The sequence below is a fragment of the Rissa tridactyla genome, chromosome 25 (assembly GCF_028500815.1).
Source record: "Rissa tridactyla isolate bRisTri1 chromosome 25, bRisTri1.patW.cur.20221130, whole genome shotgun sequence".
NCBI classification, from domain to species: Eukaryota; Metazoa; Chordata; class Aves; order Charadriiformes; family Laridae; genus Rissa; species Rissa tridactyla.
Genome location: NC_071490.1, coordinates 988,173 through 1,009,561, shown reverse-complemented (window position 1 = coordinate 1,009,561; position 21,389 = coordinate 988,173). Strand labels below are relative to the sequence as shown.

The following is a 21,389-nucleotide window of genomic DNA, read 5'->3' as shown; positions in this document are numbered from 1 at the left end:
CAGCCCAGCGTGGGGATGGCGCTGGGGACAAGTGGGGACGAGTGGGAAAGTGCCATGGGGCCGAGCCCCCGGGGCGGGGGGGGGGGAGCGGCCGCAGAATTGGGGTGGGGGGGGAGTGGAGGGGGTGTCGGTAGGGGACAACCCCCCCCCCCCGAATGCGGAGGTAGTGCCGGCTCCGGCAGGAGCGTTTGGGGTCAGGTGTGGGGCGCGGAGGGATCCCGCGTCGGGCGGTGCCTCAGGGTCTTCTCCTCCTCCTGGGGACAGACGGGACACGTTGGGGACGCTGGGACGGGGACACGGGCGCAGCACCCCCGGGCTCCGGGCTGTCCCTGAGCCTGCAGGGAGCTGGAGGACATGGGGACACTGGGATGGGGACAGGGTGCAGGAAACCCGGGCTCCAGGCTGTCCCCGAGCCCGTTTAGGAGGGTCTCCACGGCCAGGAGCAGGATCAGCCCCAGGGACACCCCCTGCATGGGGTCAGGGCACCCTGGGGAGCCCCCAGACCCAGGAACACCCCATTTTGGAGGGTCTCCATGACCATACACCCCTGCGGTCCACACACCACGCACGGGGTCAGGGCACCCTCGGGAGTCCCCAAACCCAGGAGCACCCCATTTTGGAGGGTCTCCATGACCATGCAGAGGGTCAGGGCACCCTTGGGAGACCCCCAAACCCAGGGGCACCCCAGTTTGGAGGAACACCCCATTGTGGTGGGTCTCCATGACCGCACACCCCTGTGGTCCGCACACCACGCATGCGGTCAGGGCACCCTGGGGAGCACCCAGACCCAGGAGCACCCCATTTTGGAGGACCTACATGACCCCACACGCCCATGCACGGGGTCAGGGCACCCTCAGGACCACCCCCCCCAACCCAGGGGACACCCCATTTTGGAGGGTCTCCATGACCATGCAGAGGGTCAGGGCACCCTTGGGAGACCCCCAAACCCAGGAGCACTCCATTTTGGAGGAACACCCCATTGTGGTGGGTCTCCATGACCACACATGGGGCCAGGGCACCCTCAGGACCCCACCCCCCCCAAACCCAGGGGACACCCGATTTTGGAGGGTCTCCATGACCACACACCCCCATGCATAGGATCAGGCCACCCTCGGGAGTCCCCAAACCCAGGAGCACCCCATTTTGGAGGGTCTCCATGATGGCGCACAGGGTCAGGGCACCCTTGGGAGACCCCCCCAAACCCAGGGGCACCCCACTTAGGATGGTCTCCATGGCCGGGGACACTCACAGCCTCCAAGGCGCCGGCACTGGCCCACTCGGCGGGGGCGAACGCGTCCTCCTCGCCCCGCGCTGGCTCCAGCCCCTCGTCCTCGTACTCGGTGAGGTAGTCGGACTCCTCTGGGGGGGGGAAAGGACACATGAGGGGGCGTTAGGGTCAGCACCCCGTCTCTGGGTCTGGCCCCCTATGGTGGACACCCCCAACCTTCCCAGCTCACCGTCCGCGTAGCCGTCGGACAAGTAGGGCTTGGCGGGCTCGATGCGGGACACGATCTCCGCCAGGTCGGTGAAGCCGGCACTGGGACACGTGAGAACCTACAGGAGGAAAAAAGGGGGGCGCCCCCCCACCCCGCCCCAGCAGCGCCCCCCATGTGGGAGAGGGGTGAGGATGGGGGGAGCGGGAGGAGGGATGTGAGGTGGGTAAAGGGGTGGAAGGGCAGCAGGGGGGTACAGAGGGAGGGACAAAAGGAGGCCACGGTGACAGGAGATGGACCAAGGGGACAGGATGGACCAAGGAGGGGACAGGAGAGGAGCAAAGGGACAAAGGATGATGGGGACAGGGACAGGAGATGGACCAAGGAGGGGCCGGGAGGACACCAGTGAGGGACAGAAGATAGACAAGGGTGGAGGGGACAGGAAATGGACCAAGGAGGGGACAGGAGGACACCAGTGAGGGACAGGAGATGGATCAAGGGTGGAGGGGACAGGAGATGGACCAAGGAGGGGACAAGAGGACACCAGTGAGGGACAGGAGATGGACAAGGGTGGAGGGGACAAGAGGACACCAGTGAGGGACAGGAGATGGACAAGGGTGGAGGGGACAGGAGATGGACCAAGGAGGGGACAAAAGGACACCAGTGAGGGACAGATGATGGACAAGGGTGGAGGGGACAGGAGATGGACCAAGGAGGGGACAAGAGGACACCAGTGAGGGACAGGAGATGGACCAAGGGGACAGGAGGATGAAGCAGGGTGGGAGGGACATGAAGATGCCAGTGAGGGACAGGAGAACACCAGGAGCAGCTCCAGGAGGGCTAGAAGGACATGGAGGAGACAGACGGGACAAGATGTCTCCAGGGCCAGGGGAAAAAGGTCCTTAAAATCAGGGTGCTGGGGACAGGGTGGCCTGTCCCAGGGTGCCCCAGGGCAGGTCCCCAGGCAGCCACCACCACCCACGGGCCCCAGGTGCCACCCCCTGCTCACGTCCATGCGTTTGCTCTCATAGAAGTCGGCCGAGCGCCGGTCCTTCACCATCTTCTCAATGATGTCACCCCGGCTCCAGCCGTCAAAGACCACCTTGCCGTGCTGGTAGCCCACGTCCTGCAGGGAGAGCGGCCGCAGCCCATGGATGACGCAGACACCCCAAACAATGGGCTGGGGGCACCCCAAATGACAGCCTGGGCACCCAACTGACGGGTAGGTGGTGTGGTTTTGGCTTGGACATCCCAACCAATGGCCCAGGACCACCCCATCGACGGCTGGAGCGTCCAACTGATGTCCAAGGTACCCCAAATGATGACTGGCATCAGGACACCCCAAATGATGGCCAAAGGTACCCCATTGATGGCCGGGGCACACAACCAATGGCTTGGGCACCTTGCCCAATGGTCCAGGCAGCCCAACTGACGGTCAGGGAGCCCTAAATGATGACCTGGTACCTGGAATGATGGCCCAGGCACCCAAAACAATGGGCTGTGGCACCCCAAATGACTGCCTGGGCACCCAGCTGATGGGTAGGACATCCCAGCTGATGGCCCAGGACACCCCATTGATGACTGGGGCACCCAACTGATGGCCAAGGTACCCCAAATGATGTCTGGGATGTTCAACCCAGTCATTCACCCCAAATGATGGCCAAAGGTACCCCACCAATGGCTGGGGCACCCAACCAGTGTCTTGGACACCCTGACCGATGGCCCAGGCAGCCCAACTGATGGTCAGGGAACCCCAAGTGATGACCTGGCTAGCCAGAACAATGGCCCAGGCACCCCAAATAATGGCCAGGACATGGCAATTGGTGGCCCAAGCACCACGAATGATGGCTTGGGCACCCCCGAATGATGGTCCAGTCACTCCATTAATGACTGGGGCACCTGAATGATGGCTTGAGCACCCAACTGATGGCCAAGACACTCCAACCAATGGACCAGAGCACCCCCAAATAGTGGCTGGGGCACCCAGTCAATTGCCAGTTGACTCCACCTGATGGCCAGGAGACCCTGTTAACAGCCTGGACACCCAACTGATACAAGGGCAGACGAATCCACATCTGGGGCACCCAATCAATGGCCAGAACACACCAACTGATGGCTGGAGAACCTCAACCCATGGTTTGGGGCATCTCGTTGATGGCCTGAGGTACTCTAAAAGATGGTCCAGGCCACCCCACCAGCCTCCCCGTCCCCCAACTCACGTAGATCTCATCGAACTTGCGGAAATCCATGGTCTTGAAGCGGTCGATGGGGGGACGGATGTACTCGCAGTACGAGCTGGACTTCACCACCTCCAGCTGCCGCACGCACGACACGTAGGCCAGGCGGGACTGGATCTCCGCCATGTCGGGCACCTGCGAGGATAAGGTGGCTCAGCACCCTGCCCACGCCATCTCACCAGCATCCCCCGCGTCCCACCGGTCCTCACCTTGACTTTTTCAGCCCAGGGGTTGAGACGTTTCCAGAGAAGCCACCAGCCAGACAGGCTGTCCCCGTAGTTGCACAGGTCCGTCTCGTCCTGGCTGCCCACATCGATGGCGATCACCGTCTTGGCACCCATGTTGCGGGCGATATCAGCTGCGGGGTGGGAAAGGAAGAAGCTGGGTCAGCAGTGCCACCGTTTCCACTGACTGGAGCTCATGGCAAGAGGTGGTGGCATGAGCGGAGCAGGGAAATGGGGTTGAGGGATTGTCCCTGAGCCTGGGCTGGATGGCAAAGCCATGCTGGGGTTGGTGGTGGGATGAGCAGTGTCCCATGGGTGCCAGAGTTGGGGGCAGGAGCCCAGCGGCGGGACGTGCTGGTGGGGAACTGAGCAGTGACGCAACCTGGTGCACGGGCTGGGGCGACGGAAGGGCACAGGCAAGTTGCAGCATCTGTGGTGGGATGTGAAGGAGCATGGAGGTGCCCCAGGAGGACACCCAACGCCGAGGACACCAGGAGATGATGTGAGGTGGATGGAGATGGCTTGCGCATGGAGGAGGATGGAGATGCTCCAGGAGGGCACCTGGTGCTGAGGGACATCAAGAGATGATGATGCAAGAGGAAGGTGGTTTGCATGTGAAGGAGGATGGAGATGTTCCAGGAGGATGCGTGGTTCTGAGGACTCCAAAAGACAATACAAGATGGTGGGAGGTGGATCGGATACGAAGGGAGATGAAGATGCTGCAAGAGGGCACCCAGTGCTGATGACATCAAGAGACGAAGATGCAGGATGGAGGAAGGTGGCTTCAAAATGAAGGAGCACAAAGATGCCGCAAGACGCCATCGATACCAAAGACACGGTGCAGGATGGAGAGGGTCACTTGCATGTGAAGAAGGATGGAGACGTCCTCGGAGGGCACCCGGAGCCAAGGACACCAGGAGGTGACACAGAATGCACACGAAGGAGCGTGGAGATGTTCGGGGGGGCACCTGGCATCAAGGACACCAAGAGATGGTTGGAGATGGAGGGAGGTGCCGTGCACGTGAAGGAGGGCACCTGGTGTCAAAGTCACCAAGAGAGAGTTTGAGATGACAGGAGGTGGCTTGCACATAAACGAGGATGGAGATGCCCCAGGAGGCAATCCAGTGCTGAGGGCACCAGGAAAAGATGAGGAAGGATGGACAAAGGTGGCTTGGACGTGAAGGTGCCTCAGGAAGGCACCCAGTGCCAGGGCCACCAAGAGATGGTATGAGACAGAGGGAGATGGCTTGCCCATGAAAGAGCATGGACAGCAGCTGGTGTCAAAGACACCAAGAGCTGGTACAAGATGGGTGGAGGTGTCTTGCAGGTGAAGGAGGATGGAGAGGTCCAAGGAGGGCACCTGGAGCTGAGAACATCAAGAGAGGATGACGCGAGATGGACCAGGTGGTTTGCACAGGATGAAGATGCCCCAGGAGGACACCCAATGCTGAGAACACTAAAGATGGTGCAGGATGGAGGGAGATGGCCTGTACCTGCAGGAGGACAGAGATGCCCTGTGAGAACACCCAATGCCAAGGACACCAGGAGAGGATGACACGGGATGGAAGAAGGTGGTTGGCATACAAGGAGCAAGCTAAGGACACCCAGAGAGGACACAAGACAGAGGGACATTTTTTGCATGTGAAGAAGGATTGAAGATGATCTGGGAAACCACCCGGTGCCAACAACACCAAGAGACGATACAACACTGTGTGATATGTTTGGCACGTGAAGGAGGATGAAGATGCTCTAAGAGGACGCCCAACACCGAAGACACCAGGAGATGATGCAAGATGAAGGGATGCATCTTGCATGTGAAGAAATACGAAGATGCCCTGGGAAGACACCCGATGTGGAGGACACCAAGAGATGACGCAAGATGGATGGACAATTCTTGCATGTGGAAGAGGATGAAGATGCCTTCAGAGGACGCTCAACAACGAAGACATCAAGGAGATGCAAAACCCAAGCAAGACGTCCTAAATCCAACCTCAACATCTCCAGCCATTGAGAACCCAGCTCATGGTGGCCATGCAGCCCCCACCCAACCGCCTGCCACCGCCACGGGTGCCGCGGTGGCTACCGTCCTGGTTGGGCGGTGGCGTTGACGGCGTTGAGCTGCTACTTGCCTGGCAGGTTGTTGATGTAACCACCGTCCATCAGTAAGTTGCCGTCCTTGGGGTCGCAGAGTGGCGGTAGGTACCCAGAAAGGGTCATGCTGGCTCGCACGTACCGCCAGAGCGAGCCTGCGCCGGGCGGGAACAAACGCAATGAGCACGGTCCGCCCAAAACCCACCCCGGGGGGGGGGCTGCCCCTCGCCCCTACCTGCGCCCGGGGATGTCTGCACCCCATGGATGCCCAACGGGCACCCACGGGTGGCAGAGGAACCCGTTGCACGCCCTAACCGGCCCTTGGCAAAGCCCAGGTGGCTCAACTTGGGATGGGACGTGGGTTTGGGATGTGGGTTTTGAGGGTGCCGGGGGAGGGGGGTGTCTTTTTTGGGGAGGATGGTGGCCCCGGCGAGCAAGATGCTGACCTGGGACATTGTTAACATAGCAGCCGTCCACAAGCCAGTGGCTGTCCTTGGGGTCGCAGAGCGGAGGTAGGTAAGGGGTATAAGACGCACTGGCTCGGACGTAGCGCCAAAGGCTGCCTGCCGAAGGGAGAGCACAACGGTCACGGCCACGGGGGGCGGGGGGGGGACAAGCCATGCCCCAACACCCGGTGGCGGGTGACCGAGGATGCTGGCACCGCGCCGGTGGGACGTTTGTAGCCCCACGGCCAAGGGAAAAGCTCCTCGGCCATGGCGGGCTGGGGAAAGGCAGATGGGCGAGATGCTCGCCAGAGGGTTAGGGCTGGTGAGCGGGGATTAGTTGGCGTTAGGAGCCAGGAGGAAGAGGCAGAGCGAGAGCCAGGCTGCTTACAAGCCACCGCGTGCGCCCCGTGGACAGCTCAATGTCCCAGGTGAGCTCGGGCACTAGGCAAGGAGGAGGGGCAGCCACCACAACGTCCCCACCACCGTGACGTTCCCACCACCGCCGTGTCCCCACCACCACCACCACCACCATCATCATCTCCACCACCACCACCTTGTCCCCACCACCGCCACGACAACGTCCCCGCCACCAACCACCACGGCAACGTCCCCGCCACTGCCACAGCGACGTCCCCCACCACTGCCACCGCGTCCCCGTGCTCCACATGCCGTGAGCGTGGGTTACTGGGGTTAGTGGTGAGCAGATAGGTTAAGAGACGACATGCACGCTCAGGGTGGCGAGATGTGGCTCCACACCCCGATTCTGCCCCTAACCCCACTGAGGACACGGGGAACAGCCAGGCCCCCATGGGGACCTGAGCCGGATGGGGTAACCAGCGCCAGGTGGCTCTGGGAAGCCACCACTGCCTGGGCTCACCATGAGCCTTCCAAGACCTTTCCATGCTGTGCCAGGACGTGTCCTCCCCCTTGGCATGTGGCAAACCTTCCGCCATGGGGCAGCGGCATCATTTTGGGGTGCCGGTGAGGGGTGTCTCCCACAAGGAGGGGACACAGTGGCACTGGAGAGCTTCCCCGGCTCCTCGGGGAGCTCTTACCGTCCGTGTGCACCCGCATGGCCGAGGCCGTGATGTCGGTCGTGACGTTGAAGTAGGGCAGCCACAGGTCCTGCGGGGACAAGATGGGGTGGGTGACACCGTGGGGAATGGGGGGGGGGGGAGCTGGTCGGACCCCCCACCATGGGTGAGTGTAGGCTGGGGGGCGGGTCCACGTGGTTCACCTCGATCTGCTTGTCCTGGAAAACCTTGTTGATGCTGGCGTTGAAGGCTGAGCCCGAAAACATGGAGGTGATGGGGTAGGTGAGGTCCAGGACGGTCTTGAACGTCGAATTCATGCACTGGAGGAGGAGGAGGAGGAAGGAGAGAAAAAAGGAGGAGAGAAGGAGAGAAAGAGGAGGAGGAGGAGGAGGAGGAAGAAGAAGAAGAAGGAGAGGAGGAGGAGGAGGAGGAAGAAGAAGAAGAAGGAGAGGAGGAGGAGGAAGAAGGAGAGGAGGAGGAGGAAGAAGGAGAGGAGGAGGAGGAGGAGGAGGAAGAAGGAGAGGAGGAGGAGGAGGAAGAAGGCGAAGGAGAGAAGGAGGAGGAAGAAGGAGAAGGAGAGAAGGAGAAGGAAGAAGGAGAGGAGAGAAGGAGGAGGAAGGAGAGAAGGAGGAGGAGGGAGAGAAGGAGAGAAAAAAGGAGGAGGAGGAGGAAGGAGAGAAAAAAGGAGGAGAGGAGAGAAGGAGGAGGGGGAAGAAGAAGAAGAAGAAGGAGAGAAGGAGGAGAGGGAGGAGAAGAAGGAGAGGAGGAGGAGGAGAAAAGAGAGAAGGAGGAGGAGGAAGGAGAAAAAAGGAGGAGAGAGAAGGAGGAGGAGGAAGAAGAAGAAGGAGACAAGGAGGAGAGAAGGAGGAAGAAGAAGAAGGAGAGGAGGAGGAGGAAGAAGAAGGAGGAGGAGCAAGAAGAAGGAGAAAAGAGGGAGAGAAGAGGGACAGAAGAAGGAGGAGGATGATGAATAAGGAGAGGAGGAGAGAAGGAGGAAGAAGAAGAAGGAGAAGGGGGAGAAGGAGGAGACGCAGGAGAAGAAAGTAAAAAGAAAGAAGAGGAGGAAGAGAAAGAAACAGCGGCAGAAGAAAAGGAGAGAAGGTGAAAGAGGAGGAGGAAGAAGGAGAGAAGGAGAAAGGGGAGGAGACAAGGAGAAGGAGGAAGAAGAAGAGGAAGAAGAAAAGGAGGAAGGAGGTGCTTTAGCAACACCTCAGGCAGGGCCGGCAGGGGGAGGGCCGGCACGGTGCCAGCGTCCTCCCGGGAGAGGGCCAGCGAGGGCCGGGCTTTGCCGTGGCTGGGCGTGGGGGACCCACAGCACCCACCTTGGCCCACTCGCGCGCCCGCTGCTTGGTGCGGACAGCGCTGCGCTCCTCGGCGTAGAGCGCCCCGATGAAGGCGCCGATGGAGGTGCCGCCCACCATGTCGATGGGGATCCCCGACTCCTCCATCGCCTTGATCACCCCGATGTGGGAGCAACCCCTGGGCGGACGGAGGAATTAAAGAGGAGGACAGATGAGATCGGGACTCCCACCCCACCGGGTCCCATCCTGCCACGGCGCGGCACCCACCTGGCTCCGCCGCCACCCAGGACGAGGGCGATGGTGTTGCCGGTGAGGACCCGCGCCAACCGGGAGAAGTCGCTGTGCCGGTCGGCGCTCTTCTCAAACACCTTCTCGTACATCTCCCGCTGCGGATGCGACGGATGACGGGTGACGATGACGGTGGTGGATCACCAAGGTCACCCAGGGGGGACACACACGTACCAGTTTGGTGGGGCTACGGCGGGAGAAGACGCGCCGGGGACACTTGATGTGGAGGTGACCCGAGCACCAGCTGCGCATGTTGAGCCACTCAACGGTGCGGGAAGGGCTGGGACCATCCTCGCGGTGTAGGAGGACCAACTGCTTCAGCGCACGCACCGCCGTGTTCTCCAGCATCTGCTCCAGCTGTAGAAGCCATCAGCCACCCAGCGCAGTGTTGTCCTACCACCATCGACCCCCACCCTCCCCAACCTCACCTCTCCCAGCGCCGGCTCTTGGTCGCCCAATCCTACGATGAGGATGCAGTCGGCTTGACGGATGCAACGCACGGTCCACGGCGTCAGGGTACAGTCGGTTTGGTAGAGGACGATGCGGTGGATGTCCTCCTGCTGCGCCAACCAGCCTGACAGGCGGTACTCCTGGATGCTGCCGAGATGGAGGGGTCAACCGGCGGCACGGTGGTGGGTCGCCGGTGATGTTCCTCCTGACAGGAGTTACCTGTCCAGCGCCGAGGAACCAAGGCGGGCACGGATGATGTCGCTGGTGAGGAGCAGCGTGGGACCTGGGAGAGGTGGGGACACGGTCACCACCACGCTGTGGGGTTCTGGGTCATGGTTTCCACCATGCCATGGGGCTTTGATCACCACCATGCTGTAGAACTGTGGTCACCACCGTGCCATGGGGGCTGTGGTCACCATGCTGTGGTTGCCACCATGCTGTGGGGCTCTGGCCATCACCATGCTGTGGTCACCATCATGCCATGGGGCTGTGGTCACCACCATGCTGTGGAACTGTGGCCACCACCATGCCATGGGGGCTGTGGTCACCATGCTGCGGTTGCCACCATGCCATGGAGCTCTGGTCATCACCATGCTGCGGTCACCATCATGCCATGGGGCTGTGGTCACCACCATGCTGGGTGACTGTGGCCACCATGCCATGGTCACCACCACACCATGGGACTGTGGTCACCACCATGCCATGGTTGCTACCATGCCGCGGGGCTGCGGTCACCGCACCATGGTTGCCACCATGCCGTCAGACTGTGGTCACCACCATGCCACGGCCACCACCATGCCTGTGGTCACTGCCACACCAGGTCACTGGCGTGCCACAGGACCATGGTCACCTCCATGCCACGGCCACCACTCACCGATGGCGTTGAGCGCATGCTTGAGTTCCAGCGTGAAGGCGGCCGTGGGCACATCGTCGCACACCGGCAGCACCGCCACTGTCGACAGGTTACTGGTGGGGTTGGTGGGCTCCGAACTGGAGGCCATGCCCAAGCCAGAACCTGCCCGGACAAAGACAACAGGGTGGTGGACACCTTCCATGAGCTGCTCTGACGATGGCCACCAGCCCTGTAGAGGACACGCCATCACCCCCAGTTCCTTGGGGACCTACTTGCAAAGGGCCCGCGGAGCTGCTGAAGGTTTCCCAAGATCTTCTGGCTCAGGAGGTGGATGAGGCGGGTGACAACCTGCAGGAACAAGGACGGGGATGGCCATCAGACCAGTTGAAGGGGACATGGGGACATGCTCCTTCCATGGGAATAGGGTGCACACCCCAGGATGGGGATATCTGGGGGTACCTGGGGGTATCTACGCTTGATGTTGTTCAAGGTGCCCTCAGGCAGCTTGGCCAGCTCTGTGTCCCGGACCGCATGGACCGTGGTGGCACGGGGCTGCCGGGTGAGGGCTTCCACCTGGAGAAGAAGACATATAGCCAAGATGTATCGGCCAGACGTGTAAGGTGTCCACCCCCGCGCCCCGACACGGCTCTCACCACGCCGATGAGGTCTCCACGGCCGTATTCCCCGATCAGCTCCTTCTTGCCGCTGCCCTTCTGGATGACAGAGCGGAGGCGCCCGTTGAGCGCGATGTAGGTGCAGTCCGACTTGTCACCCTGCCTGGGGGACACCACCAGTGGGAAGTCAGCCCCCTGCCAAGCTGGTCCTCACCAAGCTGAGGTGGGCACCCATCTGTTGGCACCCACCTGTAGAGTGCCCGGCCGGCCTCCACCGCCATCCAATCGATGGCAAAGTCCATCTGGCGCACGAAGGGTGACATGCGGGCAGCCACGGTGTGGGCGACGCTCAGCACCACGCTGGGCTGTTCCCGCATGATCCTATGGGTCAACAGCAGTTGGGGGACGTGGTGGTGGTCCCAAGAGATGCCACCCTAGCCCAGGAAACCCCTTTGGCACCAACCCTTTGCCCCAAACCGCCAGCGCCAGGACTCACTCGTAGAAGTCTGACTTGGAGATCTTGAGGAAGGTGCAGTCGCGGTTGGCCTTGATGGTGAAGATGAGGGGCTCGCCGGTGAGCACGGCCAACTGTCCCACCATCTCGCCGGGCTGCGTCAAGAAGAGGCAGACATCCTCCGCCTTGTCGATCATCCGCTGGTACACGTGCAGGCAGCCCCACAGCACGAAGTGGAGGCTCACGTCCTGCCAAAATGGCACCCTGTCACCGTTGGGGGCCACCTGGGACCCCCAGGCATGAATGGTCCCACCAGCATCACTTGGGGTTTCTTCTGGTCCCCCTCAGGGTGTTTTGCGCCTTCCAGATGGCTCTGGGGATCATTCCTGCCCCCCACCCCCCATAGGGCAGGAGGAGGAAGAGTAGCACCCCACGGAAATATAGGGTGGGGAGGGCAAGATGCCTCAGCAGGTCCCTGAAACCCAGACCCACCTGGTCCCCTTGACGGGCAATGACCGTCCCAGCTTTGGCGTGATGGAGCAAGACACGGTTGTTGAGGAGAGAAGGGTCCTAGAGGGAATAACGGCACCATGTGAGGCAATGGGGACCATCATGAGGAGATGAGGATGACAAGGAGGAGACAGAAGACCAACAGGAGGTCAAGGGTACCACCACAAGGAGATGGGAACCCACCACAAAGCGATGAGGGGACCACCCTGAGGAGACAGGGGAGCACCTCGAGGCAATGGGGACCACCACAAAGTGATGGGAACTACCACAAAGTGATGGGGGACCATCCCAAAGAGACGAGGGACCACCCTGAGGCCATGGGGACCAGCACAAAGTGATGGGGACCCACCATGAAGCAACAGGAGAACAACCTAAGGGAACAGCGACCACCATGAGGCAGTAGGAACCCACCACGAAGTGATGGGAACCACCAAAAGGAGATGGGGGACCACTCTGAGGCCATGGGGACTGCCACGAAGTAATGGGGACCCACCACAACGTCGCGGGGACCACTACAAAGCAACAGGGGACGAACATAAGGCAACAGGGACCACCATGAGGCAACGGGGACCCACCACAAGGAGACAGGGGACTACCCTGAGGCCACGGGGACCACCACAGCGTGGTGGGGACTGACCACGAGGCGATGGGGACCCACCATGAGGCAAGAGGGACCGCTACGAAGCAACAGGGGACCAACATGAAGTGACGGGGGCCCGCCACAAGGCAACAGGGGCCACCCTGAGGCAATGGGAACCCACCGCAACGCAACAAAGGACCACCGCAACGCAACAGAGGACCGACCACGCCACGACACCCCCGCGCTGGCGCCGTTTCTGCCCTCACCTTCACCTTCATGAGCTTGACCAGCTCCTGCTTGGCGGCCTCGAAGATGGCGCTGGTCTGGCGGCCCTGGTAGGGCCCGAAGGGACAAGCCCCAGTGGCCGAATCGTCCTCGCAGTAGTTGTAGTGGTAGACACCAGACGGCTGCTCCTCCACCGTCACCGACTTGCGCTCCTTGGCCTCGTGAGAGACGGACTGTGGGGAGACGGGACGGCTCCGGCACCCATCGAGGTTGGGGGGGGCGGGGGGGGGGCGGGGAGGAGGTGCCGGTGGGGAACGTTGGGTGGCCGCCGCGTTGCCCTTGGCCTTACCCGGGAGAAGGCGGCCAAGGCGCCGGTGCTGTCCTCCTGCAGCGACACCGAGATGCGGCCGCGCTCGTAGGCCATGTCGAAGTCGGAGCGGGGACCCTTCTGGATGCCTGCCATGGGGGGGGGAAGGAGGGAGGGGACCGGGGGGGGGGTGTGTCACCCACGTCCGAGACGGGGACGCTGCTGGGGGGGGGGGACGACGCACGAGAAGCCGGGGGTGCACCAGCCCGGAAGTGGGGGGAGATGCAGGACCTGGGGGAGGGGGATGCCTGAGCCTGGGGCAGGGGGAGGTACATGACCCTGGGGCGGGGGGGGGCAATGAATGACAATGGGGGGTGCGCAATCCTCGGGGGGGGGGGGGGATGAACCCAGCGGGAGGGGGCGGGTACAGGACCCTGGAGGCGGGGGGGAGGGAGAGATGAGCCTGGGGTGGTGCACAACCCTGGGGGGGGACACGAATCCAGGGGCGGGGGGGGGATACAGGACCCTGAGGGGGGGTAAATGAGCCTGGGGGGTGCACACGTAAGCCCGGGGGGGGGGCAATGCAGGACCCTGGGGGGTATGCATGAGTCCGGTGGGGAGGGGGGGGGTGTGGAAGACCCTGATGGGGGGAGGGGGGGACATAAACCCGGGGAGGAGGGGGGGGATGCAGGACCCTGAGGGGGGGTAAATGAGGCTGGGGGGGGGTGCACGACACTGGGGGGTGCACACATAAGCCTGTGGGGGTTGGGGGGGGCAATGCAGGATCTGGGGGGTATGTATGAGCCCAGGGGGGGTGGGTGGAAGACCCTGACGGGGGGGTTGTAAACGCAGGGGGGGAAGGGGGGAAGGCAGGACCCTGGGGGGGGCCACAGGGGGCAAATGAGCCTGGGGGGGGGGGATGCACAAGCCCGGGGGGTGCATGATCCTTTTGGGGGGGCAATGAATGACCTGGGGAGGGGGATGAACGACCCTGGGGGGGGGGGGGTACACGACCCTGGAGGTGTGGGGGGGGGTGGGTACACAAGTACAGGGGGGTGCACAAGCCTGGAGGGGGGGGGAATACATGAGCGGGGGGGGGGGGAAAGATGCACAAACTGGGGAGGGGGATGCATAAGCCTTGGAGGGGGGCACCCGTAAGCCCGGGGTGGGGGGGGGCAATGCAGGACCCTGAGGGTACGCATGAGCTGGGGGGGGGGGGGGAGAAGACCGTGACGGGGGGCGGGAGACGGGGGGGGGGGCATAAACCTGGGTGGGGGGATGCAGGACCCTGGGGAGTGGCGGGGAGGGATGCAGGAGCCTGGGGGGGTAACATGGCCCTTGGCGGGGGTGGGGGGGGCAACACACGACGTGGGGAGGGGGATGCGCTACCCCAAGGGGGGGGCTCCACGACCCCGGGACACCCCCCCCCGCCCCCCGCCGACCTTTTTCCTCCAGCTTCTGACCCACCGGAGATATCCACCGGCATGGAGATGCAGCGGCTCAGAGCCGGCGGGGGCGGCGCGGGGGTCTCCAGGCCTCCGGTTTTCAGGGGGTCGGCTGTGGGAGGAGACCACCCTGAGCACCCCCCCCCACGGTGCTGGGACTGGGACTGGGGAGGGGGGGGGGGGGGGGCAGGTTCCCGACACCCCCTTCCCAGTTCTTACCCAGTTCCCTGCCCTCGTCGACACCGCCGAGCCCCCGCTTGCCGTGACGGACGGGGCTGGTGCGGGCGGCGTGGCTGGGCTGGGGGAAGAGCCGTAGCGGTTGCATGTCCTATGAGGTGGGGGGGGGGGGGGGGGGGGGGATGGGACACCTCAGTGGGGCTGGGGGCAGTGGGGGGGTGTCCAGATCCAGCCTGATTCCCCCCCCCGCCCCCCGCCGTTTTCCCCATGAACTCACATGGCTGAAGAGCTCGTTCGTCAACCCAAGGTAGTTGTGCAAAGCCAAGAAGGTGACGCGCTGGAGGCGCACCATGATGATCTAGAGGGGGACAAGGAGCCATCAGTGGTCTCCTGTCACCCCAAGGGACCCCCACCCCGTGGCCCCCCCCACCCTGACCAGACTCACCTGCACCACCCGCACCAAGCTCTCGGGGTACTTCTCAAAGACAGCTGAGAAGGCTTCAACCGGCAGCCGAGAACGGTGGAGTCTACCGCCGCCCGGGCACACACCGTCCGGTATGGTCGCTGGTGGCCCTGGGGGACATGTCGTGGTGTTGGTGGCTTTGCTGGGATGGGGAGGTCCATCCCAGCCACGGACGAGGGCTGGTGGCACTGGGCTTTTGGCCAGTTGGATTTGGGGACGGCCATGGTCGGGCTGAAGGAGTTTGGGGATGGCAACGTCTGGGCTTGGGGACAGACAAGGTTGAGCTTGGGGATGGCCATGGTTGGGCTTGGAGGGGGTTTGGGGACACACGAGTGGGCTTGGGGATGGCCATGGTTGGGCTTGGAGGGGTTTGGGGACACACGAGTGGGCTTGGGGATGGCCATGGTTGGGCTTGGAGGGGTTTGGGGACACACGAGTGGGCTTGGGGATGGCCATGGTTGGGCTGCAGGGGTTGGGGACAGCCGGTAGGGCGTGGGAATGGCCATGGTTGGGCTTGGGGACAGCCATAGTTGGGCTGGAGGGGGCTGGAGACGGCTGGTGGGGCTTGAAGATGACCACAGTTGGTCTTGGGGATGGCCATGGTCAGGCTGGAGGGGTTTGGGGACAGCTGGAGGGGTTTGGGGACAGCTGGTGGGGCTTGGGCATGGCCACGGTTGAATTGGAAGGGTTTGGAGACCACTGGTGGGGCTTGGAGACGGCCACGGTTGGCCTGGTGGGGCTTAGGAATGGCCATGGTTGGGCTGGGAAGGTTTGGGGACATCTTCAGTTAGGCTGGGGGGGGGGGGGGGGTTGGGGACAGCCAGTGGGGCTTGGGGACAGCCACAGTGAGGCTGGGGGTTGGTTGGGGATGGCGACGGTTGGGCTGGGAGGGGCTTGGGGACAGCCACGATCAAGCTTTGGGGGTGGCCAAGATCACATCGAGGGGGCTTGGGGACAACCCCAGTCGGTCACGGGGGGGGGGTGGGGGGGACACGCTGGGGACAGCCATGGCGTCGGTACCGTGATGACGTCAAGGATGCTGAGCAGGACTGTGCACGCTGTCCCCGGGGAACACCTCCTTCATCACCGTCTCCTTCCCATCCTGCGGACCACAAAACGTTCCCCCTGACGTGGCTCTTCCCATCCCCGGCCCCCCCACGGCGTCCCCCAACCCCCTGCCACCTCTCCTTGTCCCCCCCCCGTCCCCCCCCCCACGGCTTGTCCCCCGTCCCCGCACCGGCTCGGTGAGGAAGAGCTCCAGCTTGCCGTCCTGCAGCACGTAGATGCTGGTGTCGGGCTGGCCGGGGCGGAAAACATAGTCGCCTTGTTGGCACTGCTGGAAAACCATGTGCTTGCAAAGCTCCAGGAACAACGGCTTCTCAAAGTGGCCCAGCACCCTGCGGGGACAAGGGCGGGGGGACGGCGGGGTGACAAAGAGCCCGCCGGGACCCGTGCCGGTCCTCTGGAGCCAGCTCAGCGGCCGGTTGCCAACGGCGACGGGGATGCAGGGGGAAGAGCATCCCTCAGCCGAGTGGTCCAGCCTCCGCTCGTAGACTCTGGGGCCCAATCCTGACCCTAGGGCTGGATCCTGATTCCCTGGGGGCCTCATCCTGATCCCCTGGGGCCTGATCCTGCTCCCCAAGGATGGATCCTGATCCCCTGGGGGCCTCATCCCGCTCCCCAAGGATGGATCCTGACCCCTGGGGGCTGGATGCAGATCCCCCGCCAGGGCCCGATCCTGCACCCCAAGGATGGATCCTGATCCCTGGGGCTGGATGCAGACCCCCCGCCAGGGCCCGATCCTGCACCCCAAGGATGGATCCTGATCCCTGGGGCTGGATGCAGACCCCCCCGCCAGGGCCTGATGCTGCTCTCCAAGGATGGATCCTGATCCTCTGGGGGCCTCATCCTGATCCCCTGGGGCCTGATCCTGCTCCCCAAGGATGGATCCTGGTCCTGGGGCTGGATCCAGACCCCCCGCCAGGGCCTGATCCTGATCCCCAAGGATGGATCCTGATCCCCTGGGGGCCTCATCCTGATCCCTAAGGATGGATCCTGGTCCCCTGGGGCCTGATCCTGCTCCCCAAGGATGGATCCTGGTCCTGGGGCTGGATCCAGACCCCCCGCCAGGGGCCCGATCCTGCTCCCCAAGGATGGATCCTGACCCCCAGGGGCCTGATTCTGACCCCCACAGATGCATCCTGACCCCCCCAGGGCCTGATCCTGACCCCCGAGGGACCAGATCCCGACCCTCAGGCTGGTCCCTGACCCCCCCGGGGCCTGATCCTGACCCCCAAGGGTGGATCCTGACCTTTGTGGATGGATCCTGGCCCTCTGGGGCCAATCCTGATCCTGAGGCTGGATCCTGAGCCCCCAGGGCCAGATCCTGACCCCAAGGATGGATCCTGACCTTTGTGGATGGATCCTGACCCTCTGGGGCCAGATCCTGATCCTGGGGCTGGATCCTGAGCCCCCCAAGGGCCAGATCCTGACCTTTGTGGATGGATCCTGACCCCCCCAGGGCCGGATCCTGACCCCGAGGGGCCCGATCCTGACCTTTGTGGATGGATCCTGAGCCTCACCGGACGTTTTTGAGCATGTAGAGGACCTCGGAGGGCAGGTGGGAATTGGCCACGTCGAATTCGGTCAAGTCGGCTTCCAGCACCGAGGGGGGGGGCTCCTTCAGCTGCAGCGTGGGCACCTCCTTCGGGATGCGCAGGAACCTTGGGGCCAACCAGGGGACACGCGGGTGACCCAGGGGACAAGGCCACCACCCCGCCCTCCCCCGTCTCGGCGCCGGTGGCACCTCACTTTTTGGCGATGTTGAGCATCTTCAGCTTCTTCTTCATGCGGGGCCGGCGAGGTGCTGGAAATGGTGGTGTCCACCAGGGAGGAGGTGGACCTGGGAGACCTGGGGTGGGGGACACCAAAGCGGGGACGTCACCCGCCGGGTGACACCCCCCCGCCCCGAAGTCACCCCAGCCGCCACCCACGCGCGTCACCTTGCGCATGATCTTGCGGCCAGTAGAAGAGCATCTTGTCCCGTTTTCGGAAGCGATACTTCGGGTGTCCCCTGGGCGGGTATTTCTGGGGACCACGATGGGGACACATTAATGGGGGGCGGCCCTGTCACCCCCCTGTCCCCAAGGCCACCGCGGGTGCTGTCACTCACTCTTAAGGCGCAGCCGGCGCACCAGGACCACGATGGCAGCGGCGACGATGACGGCGAAGAGGCCGAGGCCGAGCATCGCCCCCAGCACCTGTGGAGGGGACAGAGGGGTCCCCATACGGCCACCGGTGTCCCCCGGGGGACAGGGACAAGTGCGGGGGATGACCGATGACACTGCCACCTTGGTGACACGGAGGATGGGAGGGGGCTCGACAGCATCGGGGATTGAGACAACTGTCCCCCAGGGGCGTGGGGACACGTTTGCATCCTCTGGGGGTGCTCAACAGCATCGGGGGAACCGGGATGGTGTCCCCCTGGGGACATGGGGACAAATTTGTGACCCCCAAGGCACGGGGACAAGTTTGCGTCCCCTCGGGGGGGTGCTCAAGAGCATCGGGGACGGGGTCAGTGTCCCTTGGGGACACAGGGACAAGTTTGTGACCCCCAGGGTGTGGGGACAAGTTCATGTCCCCAGGGACATAGGGACGAGTTTGTGTCCCCCTGGGGACGCTCAACAGCATTGGGGACCAGGACGCTGTCCCCAGGGGACAGGGGGACAAATTTCTGTCCCCTCAGGGGGGTGCTCAGGAGCAGTGGGGATGGGGACAGTGTCCCTTGGGGACACGGGGACAGGTTTGTGACCCCCAGGGCACGGGGACAAATTCGTGTCCCCTGAGGATGCTCAACAGCATTGGGGACCAGGACACCGTCCCTTAAAGGTGTGGGGACAAGTTTGCGTCCCCTCGGGGGGGTGCTCAGGAGCACTGGGGGTGGGGGACAGTGACCCCCTTGGGGACACGGGGACAAGTTTGCGTCCCCTCAGGGGGTGCTCAGGAGCACTGGGGGATGGGGACAGTGTCCCTTAGGGACATGGGACAGGTTCGTGACCCCTGGGGCACAGGGACAAATTCGTGTCCCCTGAGGATGCTCAACAGCATTGGGGACCAGGACGCCGTCCCTTAGGGGTGTGGGGGACACATTTGTGTCCCCTCAGGGGGTGCTCAGGAGCACCGGGGATGGGGACAGTGACCCTTGGGGACACGGGGACAAGTTCATGTCCCCTGGGGATGCTCAACAGCATTGGGGACCAGGACGCTGTCCCCAGGGGACAGGGGGACAAATTTGTGTCCCCTCAGGGGTTGTTCAGGAGCACCGGGGATGGGGGACAGTGTCCCTTGGGGACATGGGGACAAGTCTGTGTCCCCTGGGGTGCTCACCGCCGCCGGCCGGGGAGAGCTGCTCCTCGGCGAAGAGCCTGGGCAGCACGGCCGTCAGGGACGCGTCCCTGCGGGGACAGGGGACAGCTCAGCCCCCGGTGACAACCCCCGGGGTGGGGACACACACAGGGGGGGTCCCCGTGTCCCCCCAACCCCCCTCCGTGTCCGGCCACGGTGACATTTCCTACCCTCCGTGTCCTCCTGCGGCTCCGACTCGCTCTGCCCCATGGCCGCGGCGGGGCCCTGCCCATGCAAAAAACCGGGAAAATGGGGGAAAACTGGGTGAAAAAAAATAAATGAGGTTTGTGACACGGGGACCCAGGACAGCCACCGAGGGACAGGTGACAACAGGGTGACATCCCACAGCGGGTAAAACTCTGCCGGGGGGTGGGGGGTGGGGTTTGGCCCCGATTTGCTGCCGATGGGGTGCGGGTAGGGACTCAGCGTGTCCCCAGGGTGTCCCCAGGGTGTCCCCAGGGTGCTCGGTGACACTGAGTGGCCAGGAGGGGACTTCAGCGTCGTCGTCGTCATCCACCCCCCCGCCGTCTCCCCCCTTGGGGACTTTGGTGTCCCCTCCCCAGCGGGGAGAGGAAGCGGTGGCAGGAACCCTGCAGTTGTGACAGCCTCAGGTCACTGTCACCGACGTCACCCCGCCACACAACCAGGGTCCCCAAGTGGCGCTGCCACCCCCCGGGCCCAGCCCCGCTGTGTCGCCCCCCCCCCCCCCCCCCCCGCCCGCCCCCCTCCATGTCACCCCCGTCCTTCCCAAGGACACCCCCGGGGAGGTGGCATCGGCGGCCACCGGAGCGGCGACGTCACCGAGGTTGGCCACAATGTCACCCCCCCCCTGCCAGCACGGCCCACCCCGTGGGGACACGGCTGGGGCGGGGGGGGGGGGGGGGGGGGCGGAAAATGACAACACCCGGGAGGGGGGGGGGCAGAGGGGGGGGGGGACACACAGCCGAGCCCCGCGGCACCGCACCAGCGCCCCTGTTTGTGGCAAGGGTGGCACCGGGGCGCGGTGACACCCCCGGGGGTGACAACTGCCCCACCCCCCCATATTGCTCCCCCCCCCCCCCCCCCGGTTCTGGCCCCTCCCCAGGGTAATATTACCCCCCCCCCCCGAGCAAAATTGCCCCCCCCCCCCTCAGTTATTGCCCCCCCCCCCCCTCCCGGCACACTGGGGTGGGGTATGATGCTGGCCCCCCAGCCCCCAGCTAATATTGCCCCCCCAGTGCCATTATTGCCCCCCCCCCGGTAACTGGGGAGCTGATGCTGCCCCCCTCAAGCCCTCCCCAGGAGGTATTGCCCCCCCCCAGGCTAATATTGCCCCCCATGGGCTAATACTCGCCCCAGAGGCATTATTGCCCCTCCCAGGCTCTTATTGCCCCCCCTCGGACTATTGCTCCCCCCCTCCCCCTCGAGGGTTACTGCCCCCCCAAAAATGCCCCCCAGAGCGGTTCTACCCCCCCCCCCCCAAAAAAGCCTGAACTGCCCCCCCCCCAAACCAGTGATCCCTCCTCCCCTGGCTAATATTGCCCCTCCCCCCAGTAACTGGGGGGCTGATGCTGCCCCCCAAGCCCCCCCCTCCCCAGGAGGTATTGCCCCCCCCCCCATGGGCTATTTGCCCCCTCGCAGGGCATTATTACAACCCCCCCGGTAATTTGGGAGGGGAAGGGGGGGCTGCTGCCACCCCCTGCAAGGTGCTATTGCCCCCCCCCCCAGGCTAATATTGCCCCGGCCCCCACTGAAATTCCCCCCCCCCGCCCCGGCATTATTACCCCCTGCAGGAGGTATTGCCCCCCCCACCTCGCCTCATCGCCCCCCCCCCGGGCATTATTGCCCCCTCCCCAAGCTAATTCCTTCGCCCC

At 63.7% G+C, this 21,389-nt stretch overlaps 1 protein-coding gene across 1 annotated transcript; it reads right to left on the bottom strand.

The window, feature by feature from the left end:
• Positions 1-2: 2 nt before the first annotated feature.
• PNPLA6 (patatin like phospholipase domain containing 6) lies at positions 3-20,158 on the bottom strand. The gene is given in 40 exon segments (XM_054183470.1): positions 3-254; positions 1,250-1,359; positions 1,458-1,554; positions 2,443-2,559; positions 3,653-3,805; positions 3,880-4,028; positions 6,024-6,140; positions 7,487-7,556; positions 7,669-7,785; positions 8,788-8,944; positions 9,034-9,152; positions 9,229-9,411; positions 9,483-9,651; positions 9,724-9,787; positions 10,379-10,519; positions 10,630-10,705; positions 10,817-10,930; positions 11,011-11,134; positions 11,221-11,352; positions 11,468-11,673; positions 11,918-11,995; positions 12,782-12,973; positions 13,090-13,196; positions 14,515-14,604; positions 14,712-14,820; positions 14,947-15,027; positions 15,115-15,185; positions 15,188-15,242; positions 16,153-16,179; positions 16,181-16,234; positions 16,370-16,529; positions 17,715-17,855; positions 17,944-17,990; positions 17,992-18,043; positions 18,130-18,155; positions 18,157-18,198; positions 18,200-18,219; positions 18,305-18,392; positions 19,529-19,586; positions 19,709-20,158. Coding segments are annotated over 40 exon segments (4,314 nt in total). The 5' UTR covers positions 20,050-20,158; the 3' UTR covers positions 3-194.
• Positions 20,159-21,389: the final 1,231 nt, after the last annotated feature.